The sequence below is a fragment of the Fusarium graminearum genome, chromosome 1, assembly GCF_000240135.3.
Source record: "Fusarium graminearum PH-1 chromosome 1, whole genome shotgun sequence".
Taxonomy (NCBI): domain Eukaryota; kingdom Fungi; phylum Ascomycota; class Sordariomycetes; order Hypocreales; family Nectriaceae; genus Fusarium; species Fusarium graminearum.
The window spans coordinates 6,043,912-6,068,863 of NC_026474.1; the positions used below are offsets into that span (position 1 = coordinate 6,043,912).

A 24,952-nucleotide genomic window follows, 5' to 3' on the forward strand; every position below is an offset into this window, starting at 1 on the left:
ATGGAAGAGGGCTTGGGTATGATCGTGGAACATCTTCCCTCTTTGTTGGTCTGTTGAGTGACTTTGGGACATTTGATGAAGAAGGTCCTGATTCAGATCCATATCCATATCCGTACCCAAACCCAGGACCAGGCCGTCGGATGCGAGATGGTTCCGAGGGCCTGGCTGGCAGACCAGACCCCAATCTGTGAGATTCCATCTTCCAACCTTTTTAAGATCGAGTCCGTGTAACTGTTACCATATTTCACCGAGGACGAGGGGGAGTTGTATATGAGAGAGAGTCGAGGACCGTTAATCGGAAAAAGCAGAGCGAGCGAGCAGTCGAGGTCGTCGTTATGTTATTAGTGTGGAGGGGAATTGGCTTTCCTTTCACTGTGATGGTGTGGATAGATAATCAGCTAGAAGAGGTCTAGTTCGACGGTGATGGTGTGAAGAGTGGGATAAAGCCGCGTTTAAACCTCGTAGTCGTGAGAGTAGGCGCTTCGGTTGATGTGATAGTAGTAGCGTGCCTCAGCAGGTTGGAGTGTAAGTGGAGGTAGTAGTGTTGATTAAGACAAGAGAGACAAAAGAGAAGAATGATCCCAAGACAAGCAGTGGCAACAAGAGAATGAATATAGAAAAAGAATAGATAGATAGATAGATAGATAGATAGGTAATAGCGGGGAGGGCCGAGACGGAAAACGGGAGCATATTACTCTATGTAGTATTTAGGCAATGAAAATGGGCGAGTCTTCCTGGGGGTGGTCATGATCATGAGTGGACAATGACATTCAGTACATGAGTACCTGAAGAGGAGGGTGAGGGTACATTGGGAGGTGACTGTGGCGTATTCTTTTTTTTTGCAGAGATGATCCTTGCTTGTTGCTGTCGACCCCTGGTTTAGAGCGATGTGTGTGCTGCAGGCATAGCCCTGTCCTGTCCCTGGTCAAGGTCTGGCAATTGATGGCATCCATGGCATGGGCATGGCATCGCGCATTGTAGCGACTTTCTTTGGCTTCGGTTGAGGTGGAGTGCAGTAGGGAAAAAAGCCCTCCTCTTTACTCTGTAAACCTATCAAGGTGAGTCATCCGTTTGGTCAGCCAGGAAATAGGTAGCCAGACGGTAGCCAGAGCGGAGCCTATACACTTCAACTGCGCCGCGTCCCTCCTTCGGGGTGCATGTCGATACTGTCCAGTAGAAAAGGTCTCATGCCTTTTCTACGAGGTGATTGGGCATCGCATCCCAGTAGCGATTTGCACTGCGAATCCTGGTCACTTTTGTACGGACCCTTGGGATGAGTGGGTACTACTCAAAACACTGAGCAGAATATACAGACATATCACGGTGACTGGACACTCGGGAATGGGCTGGACTATCTGCACCGTTAGTAGCGGAGCGGTCCTGAAAGGGATGGGCCGATACTATATCCAATCTCGAGTCTCGATAGCTTCACTCTCAGGAGGTGATGGTGGATGGATGGACTAGGTATATTCTGTTGGTAAGAAACAAGAAACAACAACAACAACCTAAAATGGAAATACGAAAAAAACCAACAGTAAGAAACTTGGTATCGAATAAGATCCAATACCTCATCAAAATAGCAAAAAAGCCTGACCAAAAACTGATGCGGGTGCAGGGGGATACTGGGGATCTGTGGGTGTTGAACACCAAAAGCAGACGCAACCAACTTGAACAAGATAGTTTAGGAGGGGGTGACGGGGCAGGCAAATAGTCTACGCAACTGACACATTATCTTTTCTCGCTGACGACTCATCTTTCCGACCGTCAACGATACATCTAGTCATTCCATCTCTCCGGAGCCGAAGTGTAAAAGCCGTTCTCACACAGCAGTAAGTGAGGGTGTGTGCGTGTGAAACAATAAACAGACATCACTGTGATAGTTTCGGCGCTTCTTCCTTTTTCTCTTCTTCTTCAGCACAATATGCGACGTCGTTGCGAGGCATCTGCATGTCTAAGACATGCATATCAAATGTCTCACTTTCGCACACTCTCACAGGTCGATCTAACCTGCATGTCTCTCAATGTCTTGCCCCCAATTTCTAGCCTCACCTTCTAAAATCAGTTTTTGTTATCATGGGCGTCAGCAGCAGAATACGCCAGACACACAAGAGATGTGATCTCGTCGAGTAGGTTCATCACGATTGAGTACCGTTACCTTGTTAGATTCACATGCATAGATCCTCGGATCCAGTCATGAGTGGCCCTGAACTGTTGAGTTTCATCGACTACATGTTGACATTCTGAACTTTACGAGTAAAGGCCGTTGGGACCTGGACTAGTGATTTAACGGGCGAGTCCGTTGGATAACTCGCCCCGCATGGGGGAAAGTCTAACTCTAATGGATGAATCCTTTGAAGGATGGATCTGACTGTAGTGTAGCTATCTCGAATTGTATTTGGTGTTTCAATATTTGGCAAGATGACAAGAATAAGATGAGCTCAAATCAAGTCACACAACCGTGCACCCGTCTCTTCGGCCCTCCGTCGACTAGGACTTGGACAGGGGTGAAGATCCTGGGGCGAAATATGCCCATGTCCATACCCATACCCATACCCTCCAGCCCCAGACCAGCTGCATGAGTTGCAGTTGCATCTGCAGCCAGAACGCAGGCCATGGCCCATATTACTGTCCAACTTGCGCACTCTAGTCACAGGCAGGATAAGAATAGCATCATTGCCGTACTCTAAGCATCGCTGGTGCCGAGCGGCGTTTAGATAGACGCGGGAATAATGGGCTGTTCACGGTAGTTTGAAGGCTCTTATGACATCCGACATGTCGGTGAGCATTCAGACAGAGTCTGTAAGTAGACGGAAAACAGGTTCAACGTTCAGCCATGTGTGTCATGACTGAGAATTTGCTTGTTCCCGCGGACAACGGAGGGACTTTGATCTCTCGCCTTCGCTCCCATTCGTTGAAATCTCATACGCAAAGCGCCTGGTAGTCGCCGTGGTTAAACGACTCCATGATTCCATTGGTCCTCGGTCAAGGACTTTCTACCAATGATGGAGATGCACTCGTTTCACTCCACAGCTCGTCAGATTAAACTCCATGATAGGGACAAGAGCATGGACGGACATGGATATGGACATGGACACTGACTCTTTCTCCTGCAGCAGATAGAAAAGAAACAAAAAAAAATTAAAAAATTACTATGAACGATTGACCCCTCAACATGTTCGCTAATCCTCGGCAGCAGTTCAAACCCCATGTCGTGGAATTATTGACAAGGATACACTATATTTCGGCAAACACGTTGATCAAAGAGGGAGCTCACGTACGATTTTTTACAATATTTCCGAAAAAAGAAAGAAAAAACCCGTGTTTACTAAGCCAAGCGAACAATTCTTTTAATTCTTGAATTTACGTATTGGCCAACTCTCAAGTTCACCGCCATCCGATGTTGGTCCCCGTGACGGGTCGACATTGAGCGTTTGAGCGTCAAAAACGCTCATGGGACCAAAGAAGCAAGTCCAAATGAAACGGTCGGCAGTGGAAGCGACGTCATTCCAAGACACACAAGGCATTCTTTCTACCTGTAGCATTCCATATCGCCGGTAGTAGATCATCGCTCACGAGGTCACCGTCCCAAACGTTCGGTGTGAGTTTTGGACTGAACCGCTGAGTTGGGTCCAGCCCAGCCCAGATAGATCGGTGTGTACAACTAGACTAGACTAGACCAGACCTAAGCTGAGAATAGAATTCACAGCTCCTTTGGCGTGGCAAGGCGAATGCGCTGGCAAGGCGGCAAACGCGTCTTGACGTCGACTATCGGGAAATCTCGAAATAACTACCTAAATGTCGTTCGTTCCTGGATCAGTCTTAGATCTTGCTGCACGATGAAGAACATATCGCCAAAAGTGGGTTATCAGAGAGGCATCCCATCATGCACAAGATGCAGTAGCAGTAAACCAACTCCGCCACAGCAAAACCCCAGCAAACAGTATCATGACCGCCACAGGAATTCCCTGGTGTCCCTGCTTCCCGGGCTTCAACTGACGTGGCAGATGGCTCGTGGCTGGCCACTCCGACAGACGACGAGAGCTCTCATCCCTGTCAGTGTGGCTTGTCAGTCGACCGAGCCAATAGAACACGACTTGATGCTTGAATTTGAGGTTTACCCTTGTCAAGTACCTCGAATTCAACATCAAAGTACTCTCTACCTTGGACAGCGGTGAATGGCGAGAACCGCCGAATGCGAATGCAAATGCAGACGCAGAACCTGTGCAGTTTGCCTCATTGACAACTCATCAAACCTGCAAATATGTCCAGCCCTGCCTGTTTGATGGAAAAGCCATTGCATTATTTCGCTTCGAGGTGGACACACCCACCGACTAAGGAAAAGGCTTGAAAGGCTCTGAATCGTCCAACAGAAACTGGAGACAAGCTGGAGTCCCAATTGCCTTAGCCGCCTCTCTGCCAACCATAGCCGCCAGACGGCTCGGCGACAAGGGTTGCCTTATCAAGTGCGCAGGGGTTTCGCCATTGCCATTGGTCTACTGTCTGAGACTCGTCTTGAAGCTAAGCGTTTGGGAAACATGACAGCCAGAGGATCACGTTGTTGGTCATTGTAGTATTATCTCGCTCTTATAGTGTTGGACCCCCCGTTGGCCATTAAGCCGTGGGAGCTATGGCACGTTTGTCTAGCACTATTCGGCAGACAGCAAAAGTCGTCCGAGAACGGAGATAGTGGCTTGCGTCCTTCAACACACTACGGGCCCATTAAGGATTGCGAGATTAACGCAGCCGCGAGTTTATGTTTCTCGTTGGTTCCAGATGTCTTCGAGCTATTCATCATGTGCTTCCTTGTTCCGATCAATGAATCAGACACGATTCCAACGATCAATGCCTGCTACCCCTTCCCCTGGCCTTGTCACTCATGTCGATCTGCTCAATGGCTGGAAACATTCACAAATCGCTGGCGCTTGTATAGATCTTCGATCCCAACAGGACCGATGCTCAGAACCGCGGGTGATTCGTAAATATATAAAGCAAAAAGCTTACCGGTCAAGATAGGATTGAGCTATGAAAACTACTGAACCATCTTTCCTGTTCTGTTGCTAACTTCGTCAGCCATGAGCTCTTAGTGCAGCTGAATGTTAAACTTCCCACTGATGCCTGCGGGAGCATCAAAATTTTCACTCTTCCTTGTGCTCAGAGTTTCTGTTGAGGTCTCTGTGAACAACACAGTTCACCTCCCATCACATCTGTAGCATTGACACTCCAGTCGTCTGGAAATAGGGGCATCGCAAGACCAACACCGCGGCCCCGGGAGTCGTGCAACGGCGCACAATTATCGCGGGAGCTAGAGCTGAAAGGAGGCTTCCCGGTCCTGGAAGCTCAATCCCGCCGTATCCTTGGTGGGACCTTGGCAAGGTCATGGTGTTGAGCAGTAGTGGATGTGCATGTGAAGCTTCAAATCAGCCTGGCCCCAACTCTCTATCTTCGGTTCGTATCCGAAAAGCCGTCACCCAAGGAGCTAACATGAAAGGGGTTACGCCCATTGATCTCCATAGTATTGATGGGAATACAGGATCTCAGGGACTTGCTAATGCTTAGTTTAGATGATAACCATTCGGATCGTACGAATCCTTCCGACCTCAAAGGATGATCCCAGTACAAGTACAGGGCCACCGTGTCCAGACATCGTAAAGATAGGAGAAAATGCGTGGTAACTAGTGTATTGACTTATTATTTTACTCAACCGACATATCTCGGGCTGTGGGGTATTTGTGTCGTGTGCGATACCTATCAAAGTGTCCTTTACCTACCCAAAAGAAGATCCATGGACTCAAGAACCCTTCTCAAGGGGCAGGCCATCACCCAGAATCCACTGCAATGTTCTGGCTGAAGCTGATTATAAACCATTCGACAATCCACGAGCTAACACAGAACCCGTCGCTTCAGTTCAGGATACAGAAGATAGCATCTCGTAAACCATGGACTGATTCGCAACAACATTGTGTTCAGTGGGCTAAGAACCAGGTCTTCCATACCCAGAGGCCTGTAAGTGATGGGAGTTGAAGTTGAGCGGACCAAAAACGCCGATTTCCTCTTTATTCATTTAGTATCCTTGATAATCTGCGCTTGGAAAAGAAAAGCAAAATTGTTGTGCAACTAGAAGCTTCATAAGTCGGTTCTGCCTTGCTTCGGCACCGGTGTTGTCCAATTGATCAGTTCCCAGCGAACCTGGCTGCGCGTTTCTCCGCCTTGGCTTTCTCAGTTGGGTCATCAAGGATACCACTTCGGGTTGCGGCACCCTCCTTTTGAGTGCCCTCCTTTCGAGCACCGCGATCGCGACCGTTGTCGCGACCACCACGGCCTCTACGTTGTCGACCGCCAGGACCATTTCGTCTGTCCATGCTCTGTCGCTTTTCCGGTCGGTTCCCTTCAGTCTCGGTGTTGCGGTCTCGGCCTCGCTTTCGGGAGCGCTCAGGAAGAGCAGAGTCCAGGGTAGTAGCCAACTCCTTCTCATCGAGACCGAATCTCTTCGCACGATCAGCGCGCTTGATCGCGTCTTCGTCCTCTTCAATGCCAAATCGCTTAGCACGTTCAGCACGCTTCTTGGCCTCATCATCGGCAGCAGTGGATGATAATCCCATGGCGTAAGACTTTTCAGGCTCAGCAGGCGCCTCTGCTGTCTCTGCAGGTGCTTCTACCGCAGCAGGCTCCTCAGCATTCGTGGGTTCGGCAGGAGCGGCCTCGGCAGCAGGGGCATCGGCAACGGGTGCCGAAGTAACTGGGGCGGCAGCAGCAGGTGCGGCGGGAGCCTCATCATCACTGTAGCTGATCTCGTCTTCTTTGTTCTCGGCTGAAAAGGACACAATTAGCCAGTGTTTTTTATGCGACGAACTTTGCGCGCGAGGAATTGGGAGCGAATCTAGGGTTCGGTGGACGTACCAGGCTTCGCCTCTGTCTCGGACTGCTTGTCGTTCTCCTGGAGTCTGGCGATAAGATCGGCCTTGTTTCCAGTCTGAGGAAGGCTCTTTTCCGCCAACAGCTTTTTGAGCTCAGGCACCTTAAGCGTGGAGTATTCAGCCATGATGTGAAACGAAAGAGGATTTGAAAGAGCGTTTAGTGGATTCGAAATGGAAATGCGATCTAGATTGCGGACAGTGGTTCAATGACGATATTGATGCGCGTGAGATCGAGAGCGTGAAAGAGAACGGATTGATGGAGAATGGAAGCAGGAAGCTCAGCTTTGGTACGCGGTTGGGGATGACGCTTGGTGTATGAATTCGAGATTTTAGTGGGTCGCTCCTGTTCTTTGTTTGGTTCCAGAAGCTGACATTAAATCGTGGACAATGCAGTATCAATAAATCCCCTATGGTACACTCTATCTTATTGTCATCTCCCTCTCGTAAATTCCTTTGTGTTCGCAGGGAGATGGCGGTGCACAGACCAATCAAGCTCAAAAATGAGGCTAGTACCTGTAGGGAGCTTAGCAGAGCTCTTTGTCCCGCTGTAGGTAGGCTCCATGCGTACCTACAGTAGCCGTTTTGGAGGGCCTCATTCGGTACAACCTTGACCCATTGTTACCAATGTTTGAAGCAGTTGAATTAGGAGGCCTCTAGGTGTGTATCGAAGAGACTTGCCATTCAACTTGCGATGAATATCAGTCAAACTTGGAATCTTTAGTGTTCAAGGCTCTACACTTGCACTGAATCACCATACAGGCAGGCTCAATGCAGCAAGGACGCAAGCACCTTGCCGTCCAATGTCCGATCCCCGCGAAACTGTGCATCCCGTAGTCCGATGCACCATTCCTTCACTGGCTAGTAGTCATCTTTCCTCTAATTCAAGCACAGCATGACCACTGTCGAGGGCCTCACGTGGCCGCAGCTAGAGTGCATATATCAATGTAACCCCAGAATGGCCTGTACAGCTGAGCAACCTCGTTTTGTACTTGTGCGAGAATCGTACAGATAGAACTCTCGGAAGTCCAGGTCCGAGGTGCAGGAGCGGGCAGTTCAATAAGTGGTTTGCTCGTAGTAAAAAGAACCGTTGGTTAACAGTATAGCCCCAAGTTAAAGGCCAAGGTACCTGAGTTAATTCCCCGGACTGTGGGTGTTTAGAGGTTAAAAAGGCCAACCTGACCTCTATTATACTGCCTATCCTATCCCAGCCCAGTTGCTCCACACCAGGTACCCTTTTTTTTCCCATGGTTCACCAGGGGAAGGACAAGGAGAAGAAGAGAAGCAGGAGACAAAACGTATTACAGTATCACTTGAAATGATTTCTTGGCCTTGGCACTATGTATTTTACGGTCAACAAGTTGAGGGGGTTCCTCTTTCTCCTGTTTTAATCCAGTCAAGTCAAAGTCTTTCATCTCGGTAACCGTATTTCTTTTTTTACGGTATCCGTACAAGTACAAGACAGGAGTAGCTCGACACTTTTCTTCCAACCAACCTTAACTCGAGTTGATCTTGCCTCGTCTCGTGCCCCCTCTTCCCGTCCCCACGGGTCGTCGATCGCTGCGACTCTTATCGACATTAACATCAACATATTGCGAGATACAGATTCTGTTATACAATCCCTCGTGACCCTCTAGACTTCTTAAACTCGATCGGAACACTAGGGCGCATCCGTTCCGTCATCGCTACTCTCCTCTTGACTTGGCCTCTCCATATCATGCAATAGCATTCGACCGACCCCTTGGAAGATGCGAAAAGTTCAGCCTGCCCTTCAGCTACCGAATGCCCGCTCCAACAGCCAGTACCTGGCTATCTCTACTTAAAGTGTTTCGCATTTTATAGTTACTTTTCTTCTGAACGATTCTTGCCGAGGAGTTGACCTCCATACTTCACCAATCCTTGCATCATGACTCGGCGAATTGTACGTCCCTCCGTCCTTTGGCACGTTACCAAGGCCTGTTTGACTGACCATGCTCCTGCTATCAGGTCCGAACAGCTGCCCAGCTCGCTGGCGCTGCCCTTTTTACCTTCCTCGTCATCGCTTTCCTCGACCGCAATTATCGTGTCCTCCCCAATTCGATTCATGGCTACATGCCATCCCACCACCCCGGACTTATCGTCACCGATGTCACAATAGTCACATGTTCAAGCGTCAATCCATTTTCTTCCTGCGAGCTCAATAAAGAATGGCACCGAGTTGACAAGGACCTATATCTTGGAAGAACATGGACTACGAGCGCCTACCTATACGTAATGCGCAAACATGAGGAGGACCTTACCGAGGAAGACCGAGTTGTGGTGGACGTTTCGGTCGGTAGACTTCAACCTCAGCCCAAGGGAGAAACAGACGACGCCTGGGAATCCCGCTCTTCAGGCATCTGGATCAAGCGTTCAGCCAAGAGGAAGGCTAGTGATTCGAAGCAGGCTGTCACCGATATCGATGTCCTCTTCGGAGATGATGCCGTCGAGGCAAGAGACGGATATGCACTCACGGGAACACCCCTGCTACTAAACACGGGTGGTAACCTTCTTTGCGTCCAACTGACGGTGCGACGAGGCCCGGTCCGAGAGGCCAAGAAGCCTACACCGAGGATCCGCAACGATGGACGATACAAGATCATGCAGATCGGTGATCTGCATCTCAGTACCGGGGTGGGCGCATGTCGCGAAGCCGTCCCCGATTCCTACAATGGTGGAAAATGCGAGGCCGATCCCAGAACGCTCGATTTCGTGAATCGGGTACTGGATGACGAGAAGCCTGATTTGGTAGTACTGAGTGGCGACCAGGTCAACGGTGACACAGCACCAGACGCACCGACGGTTAGTGTTATCCTATTTTCCAAGTCACCGTGTTGATTTCTAACATCGTCTAGGCCATGTTCAAGATTGTCTCCCTCCTCATTGAACGAAAGATTCCCTATGCTGCTATTTTCGGGAACCACGACGACGAAAAGACCATGTCTCGTGAGGCCCAGATGGCTATCATGGAGAGCCTTCCCTTTTCCCTTTCTACCGCCGGGCCGGCTGACATTGACGGCGTTGGCAACTACTATGTCGAAGTCTTGGCCCGTGGAAAGACAGATCATTCCGCATTGACCATCTACCTTATGGACACCCATGCTTACACACCTGATGAGCGAAACTTTCCCGGATATGATTGGGTTAAGCCCAATCAGATAGAGTGGTTCAAGAAGACGGCCGCTGGTCTCAAGAAGAATCACAACGAATACACCGGCCGACACATGGATATTGCCTTTATTCATATTCCCCTGACAGAATATGCTGACCCAGCACTACCCCGTGTTGGCGAATGGAAAGAAGGAGTCACTGCCCCCGTCTATAACTCTGGATTCCGCGATGCCCTTGTTGAACAGGGCATCGTCATGGTCAGTGCAGGACAGTACGTTTGAAGGATTCCATTTCTATTGTAACCGCTAACCAACTTTCTAGCGATCACTGCAACGACTACTGCTCCCTATCTTTAGCAGGCGAGGGAGAGACAAAGATCCCTGCCTTGTGGATGTGTTACGCCGGTGGCTCCGGCTTCGGTGGCTATGCTGGTTATGGTGGCTACCACCGTCGCGTACGCCTATTCGAGGTCGATACCAACGAAGCCCGCATCAAGACGTGGAAACGTCTTGAATCCGGAGACACAGCTTCTCGCATAGATTTGCAAATTATCGTTGACGGCGGCAAACCACAGCCCATCGCCCCCGTTTCATGAGCTTATGACACACTGCATTTTCTTTTCTAAGGGTAAACTGGGGTTATGTTCGCTCGCTCACATCTGATGTTTCTTGTATTCGTGTTTTAGGATCATCAGCCTCCACGCCTCTATAGACTGGGTGGTCTTCGTTTTTTGTTTTTGATGAAAACAATTTTGTTTGGATGGCATTCAAGAGCATATCTATGGCCGGGAGGTTCTTGTATAACAGTTAAAATATCCCACTTCTCGTTGCAGGTATTAGCAAACAGGGTACGACGATGATATGACACACATCGTCGGGGTTGGGAATGGAGTTGTTTTTGGTTGACTGGAATACCATGACGAGCCAATGACCGGTTTCTACTATATTTACAGTGCCTCATGTGTGACTGTGAACACCCTGTTAACATAGCCAAGTCGTGGATCTGGCTTGATATCTCAAGTCTAGAGTAGTCCAATGAGGGTTAAGTATCTGTCTTCGATTTACACACAAACATCACATAAAAGTTGTTGGGCAAAGGAGCCACTGACAAGGGCACATTGATTGAAGGATATTGGTTTGTGAATTGTATCTCTATCGTCATCCGTTATACACCACCGCTTCTCTCCTCGTCATATGCCTTTACTTCCCTCCGCTATATTCAGCAAAAGGCCAACCTCCCTGACATCTTCAAAGTGAATCCCAAAATCATGCTGATAATGTACTCCCCCTGGGCCCAAGATCGCACCGGAAGCCCAGGTAAAATCCTCCGAGACGCCACCCACCCATGTTTAGATGTATGTACGAAACAACAACAAGAATGGTATGCACAACCGGATTAAAAAAGGCTTCAAGAAATGTGGTATCGTTAAGTCTCATTGCATGCCATGCCATGCTATGCGTCGAGAAAAGAAGAACAAAATGTAAAAATGATGGTGTGCGAGGCAACACCGGGATATCAAAAGTAAATAATGCAGTAATTCTGGGGAAAGCCCAGAGATATGAATGTACTTGTAATCAAGCACAACAAAAGTGATAAAAAAGAAATTTGGGCGGGCAGGTTTTAGATGGTCATGACTTCTTGGTGAACAAGTCTCAGGACCCAGCTTGCTTCGGCGACGCTGGCGCACTGGAAGCACCACTTCTTGACGTTGCCGCCTGTTGGACCTGTAGGTGGAACAACACCGGCAACACCGTTACTGCCCTTCATCTCCTCCCAGACGCCACACACGATACCGCGGCTACCCATTGCCGTGAAACAACCGCTACCTAGAACGGCATCCAGCAAGACCTTTGGCTTCTCTGAGTCTTTGCGTGGGATAGTAGTAACAGTAACCCGCTTCTCCATACCGTGGTCGGCACGAAGAGCCTGGCGCCAGCCTCTAGGAGGTCGTTGGATTGAAAGCTTGCAGTTGCCAAAGTCCTCCCATTTGGCGGCTGCGACGAGAAGGTGCAGGCGGATCTTGAGGTCTTCCGTTCCAAAGTTGGAGGGTCCGCGACCGCTGTTCTCGACGCTGATGGAGGGTGAGCGGGGGCTGTTGCCGCCATAAGAAGAAGACCCGGGAGTGTTGCTACCACCATAGCGGCTGTTGCGCTTCACAGAGGATCGGGCCAAGCTGAAGGGGAGTCCGCGCCCAGTGAGTCTCTTGAGGAAGCTGGAAGCGGAGAGAGTAGATGAGGGAGTAGTGCTTGCACCATCATAAGATAGGGTAGGCGCACGAACTGAGCCACGGTAGCTGTTCTTACGGCTAAACCAGCTTCGTCGTCGGCTGCTTGTGTCGTCATTCTCAACAGGTGGCTTCAGTTCACCAAAGCTTCTGAATCGTGCCTCGTTTTCAAGTTGGATGAACTTCTGGTTATTGAGACGAGCGTGGTGAACCGACATGTAAAGGTTGTAGCAGTCAGGTCCGTTGTGGCATCGGAAACGGAAGTTTCCTCCACTGTGAGAGCTGGCTAGGTGACAGTCTGACCTTACTGAAGAGCGAATTTCAAGGTCGACAGCAGTGCTTTGACGAATGAGCACTAAAGGAGTGAGATCAAGTGCGAGCATTGGCTTGTCCCCTTGCACAGCTCCGCTGTGGACGGCGTAGGCCTCAATCTGACCAGGGGTGACAATGATTGAGAGGTTCTCTGCCGCGATGTTCTTCCACATGCCCTTATCAGACCACCTTGAAATCATAGCACTGTATCTTTGGACGTTCTCCTCGGGCGCCATCTTTTGTCCGTATAGGCCAGCCTGAGAGGCAGAGTTCGAAGGTGTCAGGCTATCTGCTGGACCTGATATGATTGATTCATGCAGTTGATGGCGTTTTGGCTCGTCTTCGGGATACTCTTCTTCGTGCAATGTCTCCAGCTCCTCTCTGGCGTAGTCTCGGGATCTAGCGTCATCTCTGATACTAACTCCTAGCTCAGTCTCAGGCAGATCGACGCTCTCAATATCGTCATCGTCGGAAGTATCGTAGCTGTAGTCTGATTCGGTGTAGTCCTCCTCCTCGGTATGCTCGTAAGTACCTTCTGTGATAGAAGTTCCAGATATCGACGACTGGTCCGAGGGTAGGTATTCATGCTTGAGTGGAGAGGATGTGCGACGTTTGACACGGCTATTGGTGGGTGGCTCCAGAGGAGGGGGCTTGGAGTACTTGGACTTGGATGTTGGCTGAGGACTGGGACTCAAGGTTCGATGAGCTGGTGGTGGTGGCGCGCCATCATCTCGTGAAGATACATCGCTCTTGCGGATGTTGAGAGGATCAGGCTGCATACTATGTGAGGTCATAGGTCGTTCCTCAAAATCGTACTGGTCTGCCGTTCCTTGTAAATCATAGTAGTCGGGGGATTTCAGAGGGGGAGAAGTCACTGGCGAGGCTGACCGAGGACGGTATCTGGTTGGAAGTGACCGCCTGGGTGTTGTTGGGCTTGATGGAGGTGACTCGGCGGCAGATGAGCGGCGAGATTGAGAGTTTCGAAGAGATTGGGCTGAGTATTTGCGAGATGATCCTCGAACGCCCACTGGAACGTCCTGCATCTGAGATTGCGAATATGGTTCATCATCATCAATTACACTGGGCTCTGGCTCTCTGGGGGGCACGGGGGAGACAGGAAGGATGTCGAGCCAGTCCAAAATCTGATCTTCGTTATCGGTCGTCAGTATGAGTAGCTCATGCCATGGTCTGTCGTTGTGTGTTCCCCGTATCATGATAATCATGTCGAAATTTCCATCGCCTGTCCTGGCTGAAATCAACTCAATAGGCACCGGCGGAAACAGGAGATATGATCGGCCCTTGACACCATTTTCACGGATCAATAAGTCGCCCTTGTCTTCAGGGAAGCGTTGATTGTCTCGGTGTACCAACTCAACCTGGCACTCCAGACGTTGACCATTGGAGTGTGCCAGGTCCAGTGAGAAGAAATCCTTGGCACTGACTTGTCGTGATGGCTCGATGTACACATCCTCCATGGGACCAAGGGTTCGTAGGTCGCGCGATCTCGTAGTATCGGTGTTAATCGCATCTTCGTCTGTCAACCTGGCCGTTTCTTCACGGTGTCGACGACGTGCCTTTTCTTGTAGATCCTCAAAGTCGCTCAAAAGATCAAATGTGTCGTTGGTTCCAATTATGGAGTCGACGCATTTGAAGAACTTGGTGATTTGCTTCAGTCGGAGCAAGGGTCTCTTGAGCAGATGAGCCACGTCAACTCGCTCACCCGCGGCATCAATAATGTCGCCAGCGTCATTCCGTGGCATAGCCCCAACCAGGGAATCTTCATCGTCTAACACTCCGGCCACTGGTGCAAGGTTGACAACGAGATCTTGAAAGCCCAGCCTCCAAGCGTCCAGGTACTTGTGGTAGATGGGCACGACTCCGTGACCCCATGAAGCAAGCCGACGAATATCTTGAATGGGAGCTTTGCGATGGGCCATTTGAAGCTTCTCCAGAGCAACTCCCATGTTCACGACAGACTTCGAAAGGGCGTCTGCCTTGGTGACTTGGCCACCAGAGCCGAAAAGTTCGTTTCCATTGTCGCCATTAACGACTTGCTGTAGAAGAACTGGGATAACACCAGAGACCAATGTCTTCAACTCTCTAAGATAGAGACTTTCATCTTCGGCAAATTCCTTGAGAAGATCGTCATTCGTCACATCGTTTGCCCCACCTCGGGCTTTTCGCATACTTGGTCTGGAGCGGTTACCGATGATGGCGCTGGGGACGTTTTTATCGTCGGGAAGAGAGAGAACTGATACAAGATCAGAGTGACGTGTCAGACGCCTCTTGAGGCCAGAACCTTGATTCTTTGAGTTCGAACGCGAATTCGAACGCCGACTATTGCCTTTTGTGAAACCTGTGGATTGCGTAAGAGTGGATTGGGTGACATCGGTCGGTAGATCCGATTCGACAGCACTAGAACCCTCCTCGGAAAGGATTGTTGACAACTCATATTGACCCCTAGTTGGCGGTGGGAGACGCGGCCCCATCATACGCGCTGATGGCAGAGCCGCTCGAGCATCCCCAGCCTGCTCTAGTTCCTCAGCCTGCTCTCGAGGCGGCAGTTCTTGAGGCTCTGGTGTCTTTTGAGGTTTGGGTGTCTTCCGCTCTTCTTCGGGAGATACGGATCTAACGCTTCTTAACTTTTCAGTCTTGGATAACTCTGTTTCAGTCCAATTTTCGGACCCTTCAGAAACTCGGTCGTCATCGTAGCGAGAGTCCCCATGTCGATAATCATCGTATCGTGAATCCTCGTATCTTGAATCATCGTAGCGGGAGTCGTTGTATCTAGATTCGGCATACATCGATTCGGGCTCATCGTCATACGGTCGTTCTTCTCGACTTTGGTAAGGCTTTACTTTGGGAAGAGAATTGACTGATTCACCCGTGAATGCTTCCTTCAGCATACCGAAGAGTGAGTGTTTGGGACCGGACTTGGGAGGAGGTGTGCTCCGTGTTGCTTTGGCTCTCTTCAAACCTGTGAGACCTGAAGCCTTCGCGGGGTGCTTTGTGTCCTGACGCTTTGGTTTGGTCTTGGAGTCCGGATCAGGTGACGACACTGGCGATGGTGCTGGAAGCTCCGTTGAAAGATCGGTTGAAAGATCAGTTGAGAGATCCGTTGAGAGATCTGTGATTGTTTCTGGGGAAGGTTGTCGCGCAGGTTCAGGCTCAAGCTTTGGTTCAGACTTTGGTTCAGGCTTGGGCTCAGGCTTGGGCTCAGGCTTGGGCTCAGGCTTGGGAGTCGATTTCTTGGGAGGCTCGGGCTCTGGTGTAGGTTCCTTGGCAGGTGCAGGCTTCGGTGAAGGAGTTGGTTGAGGTTTCTTCTTGACAGGCTCTTGTGCAGGCTCTGGAGTCGCTGGCAATGGCTCACTCGGAATAGTTTTGTCCACCGTCTCTGTCTTGCTCGTGCTCGTAGACGTGTTCCTCTTCTCAACGCGAGATGTACGACGGTGGCTCTTGATCGTTTCAGGCGAAGACGGCTCATCCGTCATGTCCTCGCTCAGAGGAGTCGTGGGTGGCTCCGCTTTGGGCTCCTCAACAAAGGGATCAACAGTGGTATTAAGCCACTTCTCGATACTTGTTGGCTTATTAGGCACAGCATCCCTTGCAGGAGGATGCTCGTTGATTTCATGAATCATCTTGTTGGCACCCTCCATGACCTTCTTGAAAACCTTAGGCATGTTTTTGAAGCTTGTGTTTCGTTCAGGTTTGGCGGGGCGAGCAGGACGGATAGGACGACTCCGAAGTGGACCTCCACGAGCACGTAGAGGGAGATCAAGTTCGGTAAATGCAGAGTTGCCCCATGGGATGTCCCCGGGGATATCCGCTATAGACTTTGCCAGTAGACTAGACGACAAATCTGACCCATCAAGTTGAGAGGGTTCTATAGTGGAATCATCATCGGGTACCCATGTTTCCTTGCCCTTCTGTTTGGTCGTGGGAGGCTGGTAACTCTTGGGTCGCGGCTTTGATTTGCTGGATGATGCAACTCTCTTCTTCGTAGGAGTATCAGTTGCAGGACCATCTTCCGCAGCCTCGATAGGAGCCTTCTTTGACAAATCCGACTTATCGTTTGTCCTCGTTGTCTTGGATAATTCTGAACCATCCTCAATGGCTTCGCTGTACCTCTTGCTCGATACCTCGGAGTTCTCTCCACCAACGCTCTTGGGAGTGTCTGTCATCTGCTTCTTCATCTCCTTTCTCACGGAGCTCATGCTAGGTCTCCGTGAGCTAGGAGCAGACTTGAGCCGTAGTCTAACACTCCTCACTGTACTTCCAGCATTGGACGAGATGTCGCTCATAGGTCTTACTCGAATTCCTTCGTCGTCAGTGAGGTTCGTCCTCATGGCTCTCACCCGGATACCATCGCCACTCTGTCTCTTCTTTCGAATGGGCTTGACTCGAATTCCGTCATCATGTCCCGACACTGACTTGGCAGACCGTTGGGCGGTTACTCGACTGCTGGTGACATTGCTTACTGTCAACTCACTGTCACTCATAAACTCGCTATCTGTATCGTCCATCCATGGTCTTGCGCCCAGTGATTTAGATGACTTGTGACTCCTCGGTGCTGGTGGATCCGGAATTTCGACCATCTCTGCCCAAGCCTTGACTCTGTTGGCAACCTTGGGATTAGCTTGGGTGCGAAAAATGAAGTCTTTTGGTATTTTGGTCGGGGCAGGGATCTTGGCGGGCGATGTCTTTTTCGTCCCGTGTTTCCGATTCTTTCTCCAATGTTCGTCGCTGACAACACGCTTCTTAGGCGGTGGGTTTACTTGCTTTGCTATTGTTGGTGTTTTTGGTGCAGGTGTCTTTGTCGTTGGTGTTTTTGGTGTGGGTGTTTTTGGTGTCGCGATCTTTGGTGTTACAATCGGCGGTGGTGGCTCGGGTGTTTTGACGGGTGTTTTGACGGGCGTCTTTTCTGGCACAGCCTCTTCTTCTTCTGCAGGCAGACTCTCCTTGGTTTTGTTGCTAGGAGGTTTGGACTTTTTCCTCAGCTTAATACGGACCCGATCCTCTTCTGTCACACTCTGAAAATCCTCGTCGTCAAATGCAACATCGGGTGGTTCGGTCGCTGCATCATCTGGTGTCTGTTCCAAAGCGGCAGCGTTGGCCTTTTGCCATTTCTTGACTCGATCTCGGACGCCGTTGGGGGGTGGGACGCGCTTCACTTGGGACTGCCTCATTTCATGTCGCAGTTCGGCCTTGACAGCTTCCAAGCTCATCCTCCTCTGGCGCTCAGCCGTCTGCCGTGATCTTGAGGGCCGACCCAGAAGGAAATCATGGAGAAGTGTCGGCTCTCTTGTCGATTTGGCGCGCGGGCGGCCGCGAGCTGCCGCTGCTGGCGGTGCCGACTTCGGTGCTTCTTTTTCATCGTTATCTTCGGTGGGTTTCTGAGGGGTCTCAGGATCTAGAACGGCCTCCTCTACAGCTTCCTCTGGAGAGGTCGGGGTTGGTGATGACATGATCTCAGCTATCTAGAAATTGAAAGTGGTGAGCTTGGTGTTCGTCGAAGCGAGTGAGCACGGTTGTTGATGCGTCACATGCGGGAGCGGTCGCGCAATATTCGTACCTGAAGCTTGATAACATGCTGTGCGGTCGCAGAGAAGCGGTCGGGGTCCAAGTCGAGGCCGAAGTCGCTCTCTCAATCCTTGGCGATAAGCTACCGTTGAAGTCGTGGGATTATCGTATCGGAAGGTCTGCTAAGGTTTGCAGGAGGTTTAGGAGAAGCGAGGAAAAGGCAGAGCAGCCGTTGAACTATGCTTGATGCAATCGCAAGGAGGAATGAAGAGTGATAGTGGGTAGGTACGTGGGTGAGGAGGGGAAAATGACGAGATGACAAGGGAAGGTTCCGGGGGATGACAAGGTCAATGAAACGGTTAAGGAAGGCTTGTGTAAATGACAGGAAATGGAGGGCTCTCCAAAAATAAAATAAAAATACGAGAGGTACAGTAAGAGTAGGATTAAGATTGTTATGCCGTTCAACTCGTTAGGCGTTGGAGAGGGCCCTCCATTCAATTTGGAGGTTGAGTCGCGGGTGTCCCAGGTAACCAAATGGCGGCCCACCTGAGAGCTCACTGTAAACAAGACTTAAGCCACCATCCCACCTATCAGGGTCAGGGATAGTGGGATGTGGCGCCTAATTGACAGGGCCAATTCCAGGGCTTTAGTGGGTCAGCCATGCAACCCCTTGGCCTAGATTAGTGCTGTGATAGGCTAGAACGCCCTTGAAGACAATCATCTGTCCAAGCCTGATGCGACAAATCCAAGCCTCCCGTGTCTGGCTCAATCCGATCTCCGATTTTCTCCAATCCGACATTTGCTTTGGACATTGAAGATCGGCAATCATGAGCTTTGCTATATACGAGATGGGTCCCTTCGTCTTTCATTCAAAGAGGATACGACTTGGCTATTCATCCACATCTTTTGCATTGTGCCTGGTGTTGTACATATTCAATAGCCGATATGCTGCGTTACCATTAAACAAGTCTACTAGACAGCCTCCTATTGAACAACACAACACACAGCAGAAACAACATTGACATGGGTAACCCCTCTTATTTCTTGGCCAAACACCAACTAGCCTCAAAAACACCACACGGCCTTGTTTTCGTTGCTGACGACGACTGACTAAAGAAAGAGCCAAAAGAGAGGAAAGACGAGGCCTGGCCATCCATCCAGACTCACAGTAAGATGTCTCAGCCATGGGTGCACCACCAAATATCCAAGGTTGTGGTGCATTTAGACTTTTGCAACTGCGGAGAAGTTATAACACACATGGCACAACAATATCACCTGCCCGTTGGGCATCCATATAGATCACGATCAAGCCTCATCCTGCTCTTAGGGTTATAAACCAAAACAAGGATGTTATCGCTTGGTCTTTGTTGCCGAGCATGAGCGTTCCATTCAAAACTGAACAGGTATACCGCTCTTTGTACGACCCGCAAATACTCTCCATCAGATAATTGGGACGCTGTCTAGAACTATCTATCTAGAACTGGTGGTACCGGAATGCAGTACCGAGATCTCAACATCCACTTCCCGCATTCCTTGTTGAGTTATTTCAGCTTCCATGAGCGATTAGTGTTTCGGAGATCTGCTTAAGCTTATGTTCCAGATCGTGATGTTCGATTTGTCTGAAAACTTACCCGTACCAGACAAATTGGCCGCTGGAAGCATAAGAGACGAAATTAGTAGATCAGCTTATGCTACTTGAACTGTGATCTTTAGGCTATTTCTTTTTGTAACCTGAGGCTTAGGAGGTCAACTTTTCTGCTACCCAGTAGCCTGGAACAAAGGGCAACCTTGAGCAAGAACATCCTATTGTTACACAGCCAGCATCTTGATAAAAAAATATATTTAAACTCAAGAATGAAAATAGCATCCTCTATGAAAGTCTAATTTGACTACTAAGGGCAAGGTGAGGACAACTATTCTTTGAGTAGAAACAATGGCCGATATGAATGAATGACATGCAAGTAATGCAGTGAGCAGTCTGTCTCATTGCAATCAACCGTAACCCGAAGCACCCGAGTATTGGATCGACGTTTCCAACCCGCAAGGGAATATCACAAGTTGTATCACCTGACAACTTCTTTGTTCACCCTAGTCTGAGACATTACCATCCTAGCAGTGGTTGTTCCAAGGAAGCACAAAGCATAGTCAAGTCACGAGGACAATGCGCTTAATGTTGATCACCAGAGTCTTAGTCTCACACGGAAGAAGGCCTTTTGTATCACAAGAGAAGCATGAGAATAATCACGTAGAGAAAAAATAATAGTTCCAAACTAATTCCAATGTATTGTGCAGACTGGTGTCCCAAATTCCAAATAGGTATCGAAAACGGATTGCTCCTGAAGAAATGTACTATGGATGAATATGTGCCCTTTGCGTGTGTGTGTTTCCTCCTCCGACCGATGCACCAAATAATTGCATGTCTGACAAATAGGTATTCCCTGGACTAGCCATTACTCCTGATCCGACATTCCCTCCATGCAAGCCTTGTAACGCCGCCAAATGCAGATACAACCTGAGATATATGCTAAAAGAGACAAAAGAAATAAGAAAGATATGTAAGACCTAAACTCCGACTTATGCAAGATGACTTCTCTCTCCTCAACCCCTTAAACCTCAACAGCAGGCAGCACAAAGCGAACCTTCTTGGTTGGCTTGGACTTCTTCTCCTTTCGCTTCTCACCCTCAGCATCCTCATCATCACTGGTATCGCTGCGAGCACCGCAGCTGCTTCCAATCTCACTCATCAACTCCTCTTCAGTCTCTTCCTCGATGGACCATACATCAGGGCTTGGCTCGCGCCACAACTGTCCAGGTCGTCGTGCTGCTGAGTGACCTCGTGAGCTGGCTCCACGACGGCCACGTCCTCTTGACCTGCCACGGAGCTTTGGGCTGCTTGAAAGAGCAGTTGGTGATAGAAGGGCGTTGTTGGCGGTTTGGTTGAAGGCGGGTGTCTTTGGGCGGGTTGGTGGGCGGCTGTTGATGAAGAGGTCACGGAGGGATAGAAGGCCGTGCTTGTTGGGTGAGAAGCTGATGTACTCCTCCTCCTCGTCATCATCCTCGTCATCCTCGTTGTTGGACTCTGAAATCTCGGAGCTGGAGTCGGGGGACATGGGTCGAAGGCCAGGCTTGCGGAGTCCGTCGAGAGTAGATGGGCTTACACTGCGGACGAAGAGTCGAGGGGCACTAGCATCCTCGATACCAGCATCAAAGTCGAACAAGGCGTCGTCGGCATCATCGTCAATGTCGAGAAGAGGCGCCGGTGTAAGAAAGTATGTAAGAGGATCATCGTCGATGTCGTCCAGAGGTGGAAGAGGAGCTGTCTTGGTAGAGATGGTAGGCTGGAGGCGCATCTGAGTCGGAGGCCAGGAGTCCCGGCGAGAACGGATCTCGGATTCGGTCGACATGGTTATTACTCGTGGAGAGTAAGTAGTAATAGTAGTAAGCAAGGTAGTGTAGAGTAAAGTTGGTTTGTTTTGGGCGAGTATCTATCGAGGTCGGTGGGAAGCAGTAGTATATAAATAAAGGGACTTTGTTTGTAAGTGGGTGTGTGGCTTGAAAGGCTTCACCGCGATTTGGTGTTGAAAACAAGGTATGAAGCAGACGAAACAAAGACGGACTGTCTTGTAAGGCTAGGAGGTGGATGCTCTGACGTCTTTTCCATGGAAGGTTCTTTGAAATCACTCACCGCAGGCCGTTTCTTGTGTTTTGGAAGAGTGAACACGAAGAACGCTGGGGGTAATGATACTCGAACAGGATAAGAGATCAGACAATGAAGGGGCGAGCACACCTGAGCTATATAGTCATTTGAACGAACGAGAAGGACTCTTTACGACTCTACTCGCATTCCACAGGCTACTACTATCTGAGACACATCACACAGGCATCAGCCGTACAGTACAGTAGTTCATTGCCTGGTAGGCATGGCATGGCGTGGGCAGGACATGGGCATGGCTGGAAATAGGGCCAAGGAGTAAGCAAATGGGCTGCATGAACCCACTCACAGAAAACAGGGCCGTATATCCAAAAGCGGCCCAACTCCCAGTCATATCTTGGAATTCGTCTTGGGTCCGAGGGCCTATGACTGGGGAAATGGGTGGTCATCGGTCTACCTCTTTGGGGCGGGGCAAGGCAAGCCTCCGCACGTGAAGTCGTTTTAGCCAAGAGAGATACGAACCTTGAGAGTTGTGCGCACGACGACGCCACGCGGCCCGACGATGGGATAATCGGGAGGCGCCAGCTCTGAAAGTAGAAGTCATGGGTTAAACTAGCGGGTTGATAAGCAGTTAGAGACAGAAACTATAGAAAGAGAGGACGAGGACAGACAAGACGAGAGCTGAGAATAAGCTGGTGGCTGACGATAACTCGAGTAGCTCAGCGCCTTTGGCTGTCAATATTGGGTGCCACGGGCTCAAGTTGGAAGTGATAAACAGGTTCAAATGCACATAGGGTCCACGGGTCTAGCGCCGCAGCCGCCAGTAAAAAGCGTAAAAAGGCAACCTACAGATACTGAAAGGGAGGGAGCAAAGATGGGTGAGATAGTTGATTGTAACACCATGCTTTTGGGCATTGCCACCTCTAATTCACCCACCTAAACATCGAGGTTGGGGTAGCGATGGGGCATTCCACAATGGCATTCATTTTCTTGTCGCGACGCGGAGGCGGTGCCAGTCGCCGCCCGTTGCGATATACCAAAAGTGAGACACAGACGACACCACCACCACAAGCAAATATTCTCATCTGACTGTGCCTCCGTCTGCCTCCGCGTCTCTCAGCTCCACCGGCCAAGCCGGAGCATCTCGCGAGGGAGTCATGCTTTACCCCTCAGGAACTAACAATGATTCAAATTTGCGATCGGGCATTTCCTACGAGATCGATCGCCTTGAGGCCCATATAGGAAGACAGGACCTGTCTGTTGTGCATATGGTGCCTTGCAGCGGGCCATCACGCTTCAGCTTTCAAGGGTTGGGTATCAAGCACGCGAGAGGAAGAAATCATGTTCCAGTATTTACTGCCAACTTTTTCGGCATAATAGCTCCCGTGAGGAGGGATGAAAAGAAAGCCGGGCATTTTTGGTGCTTGAAACTTGGAGGGCCGCACGTCTAAGCCACGAGATTGCTTTCATTCAATGAAAAAAACAGGCCAAAAAGGCGGGAATGATGAGTCAAAAGCCATGTCTTCCGGTGTAGGTAGCAGCGTGAAAAAGGGTGATTTACAGTACTGTTTGGGGTCGCCGACCGATAAGTTACGGGCAATTTTCCCGTGTTCAACTACTCAGATGGGACCCTTGCGACGATCACCGAGCAAAGATTACGTGTGTAGAGTCGTAGGTGGTATTACAAAGAGTTCGGGGATACCTTTTAGGGAAAGAAAAGGGTGTGATGGAAGCCCCGAACAGTGACAGTAACAATAACTATCGATTTTCTAATTGTCCCATCACAACATCCCATGGACCTCTCTCTGTTGACTCTTCCCTCCAATCCTGCTTTGATCCAACCCTGTGGTCCCCTTCCCGGGTCCCATGATCACCAAAAACCCATGGACCCTCCCAAGCCACCAAGCAAGGATCAGGGGTCCAGGCCCGCCTTTTCCCGTGTAGCAAAGTTGGAAGATGCGGCATTAACATATCGACTTTTGTTCTCCATGTTGAAAACGTTGGCAACTTTTACCGTCATTCTTGCGTATACCAAGACCACATGGTATCAAACCATGAATCATCACTTATGTTTGATCCGTAGCCTCCACAATACTGTCTGCAACAGCGTAAACTCGCTAGATATCAATAGTTCAACAGCCTTGTCCGCAAAGGACGGGCCACGGGCCGCAATTATGGGTCTAGACCGGGCGACATGTCCGGATCAAGACCCACACTGCTTCCGAGATCAGACACTTCAGATCTCAGCCGCAGTTTGACATGCCCGGAGACCCATCGAATTAGGTCAGCTAATGCAAGCCATATATCTACAGCTGAACAATGGGTTTCGTTTCCGTCCGCGAATAGAATTGAAGACACCATCTGTTTGTTTGAACGACTGACTGTCTACTGTGAGTCTGTGATACACAACCAGGTGGTTTGCAATAAAACCGGTACTGATTTAGTGGCTGACATAATTATTAGATTATTCTTAGTGTATGAATGGCCTAAGAATGGACTGATGATTTCATCTGTACTGCTTCAAGTCTCTATTTTTTAGCAACCCGCCTGACAACGTCGTACTGCTATGGACCCTGAGAGTGTCAACTACTCTTAATCTCCTCCTTCTCAAAAGCTCTGATACACAAAAACGTGTGAGTCCGAGTCTTCAGACTAATAATTCTGACATCATAACACTATCATGCAAAACAATGAGTTGGCGTCGGTCATGGCGCCATCATTCAATGGCATAACCGAGCCAGATTCCTGGAACCGAGACTTTGCGAAACAACGGTGAGAAGCAAATGGCGTGCTCTCTCCCCTTCTCTTTCTTTCTCTCAGCCCAATTAACTGCCAAGCGAGGTCTCCATCTTGTAGTCAAGGATCATATCGCTAATCGAGTGCCACTTGTACTAGCCGCTGGTCAATGCCCAGTCTCGTATTCCCTCAATCTTGTTCTAGCATCGTGAGATAGGAGCCTTAGGTCCTCTGGCTGGATATCTCGGTCGCGAACAGTCGGTGTCTTAGCGGGATGGCGCCCAGTTTCTACCCAAGCTTGGAGCAGAATTGAGCTAAGGCATCGCACTAACTAATGCACCGACAGTAGCTATCCTGATCGATCAAATATGCACACTTGTCATTTTCATTAGTGCCATGAGCTTATATAATTGATGGATATGTATTTGTGCAAGTCTCCTTCTTTTCGTGCCTTGGTAGGGCGTTGAT

The 24,952-nt window shown here is 49.7% G+C and overlaps 4 protein-coding genes across 4 annotated transcripts; 1 reads left to right on the plus strand and 3 right to left on the minus strand.

The window, feature by feature from the left end:
• Positions 1-6,028: 6,028 nt before the first annotated feature.
• FGSG_01845 (uncharacterized protein) lies at positions 6,029-7,273 on the minus strand. The gene is made up of 2 exons (XM_011319389.1): positions 6,898-7,273; positions 6,029-6,808 (listed from the first exon to the last, which is right to left on the minus strand). Exons 1-2 carry the CDS (start codon positions 7,037-7,039, stop codon positions 6,171-6,173), a joined length of 780 nt encoding a protein of 259 aa, XP_011317691.1. The 5' UTR covers positions 7,040-7,273; the 3' UTR covers positions 6,029-6,170.
• Positions 7,274-8,817: 1,544 nt separating this feature from the next.
• Positions 8,818-10,635, plus strand: FGSG_01846 (uncharacterized protein; the record flags this gene model as incomplete). Its single annotated transcript, XM_011319390.1, has 4 exons — positions 8,818-8,832; positions 8,898-9,731; positions 9,785-10,311; positions 10,362-10,635. The coding sequence occupies 4 exons, from the start codon at positions 8,818-8,820 to the stop codon at positions 10,633-10,635; spliced, it is 1,650 nt and encodes a 549-aa protein (XP_011317692.1).
• Positions 10,636-11,660: 1,025 nt separating this feature from the next.
• On the minus strand, positions 11,661-18,041 carry FGSG_01847 (uncharacterized protein; the record flags this gene model as incomplete). The annotated part of the gene is made up of 1 exon (XM_011319391.1): positions 11,661-18,041. One exon carries the CDS (start codon positions 18,039-18,041, stop codon positions 11,661-11,663), a length of 6,381 nt encoding a protein of 2,126 aa, XP_011317693.1.
• Positions 18,042-20,394: 2,353 nt separating this feature from the next.
• FGSG_01848 (uncharacterized protein) lies at positions 20,395-21,816 on the minus strand. The gene has a single exon (XM_011319392.1). The coding sequence runs from the start codon at positions 21,498-21,500 to the stop codon at positions 20,703-20,705; it is 798 nt and encodes a 265-aa protein (XP_011317694.1). The 5' UTR covers positions 21,501-21,816; the 3' UTR covers positions 20,395-20,702.
• Between the last annotated feature and the right edge of the window lie 3,136 nt (positions 21,817-24,952).

Bases quoted from the DNA above. Each gene is read 5' to 3' on its own strand.
- FGSG_01845 (XM_011319389.1), bottom strand. From the start codon at position 7,039: ATGGCTGAATACTCCACGCTTAAGGTGCCTGAGCTCAAAAAGCTGTTG. The intron at 6,809-6,897 runs GTACGTCCACCG...TGTCCTTTTCAG, and splicing joins CGAGACAGAGGCGAAGCCTG to CCGAGAACAAAGAAGACGAG.
- FGSG_01848 (XM_011319392.1), bottom strand. From the start codon at position 21,500: ATGTCGACCGAATCCGAGATCCGTTCTCGCCGGGACTCCTGGCCTCCG.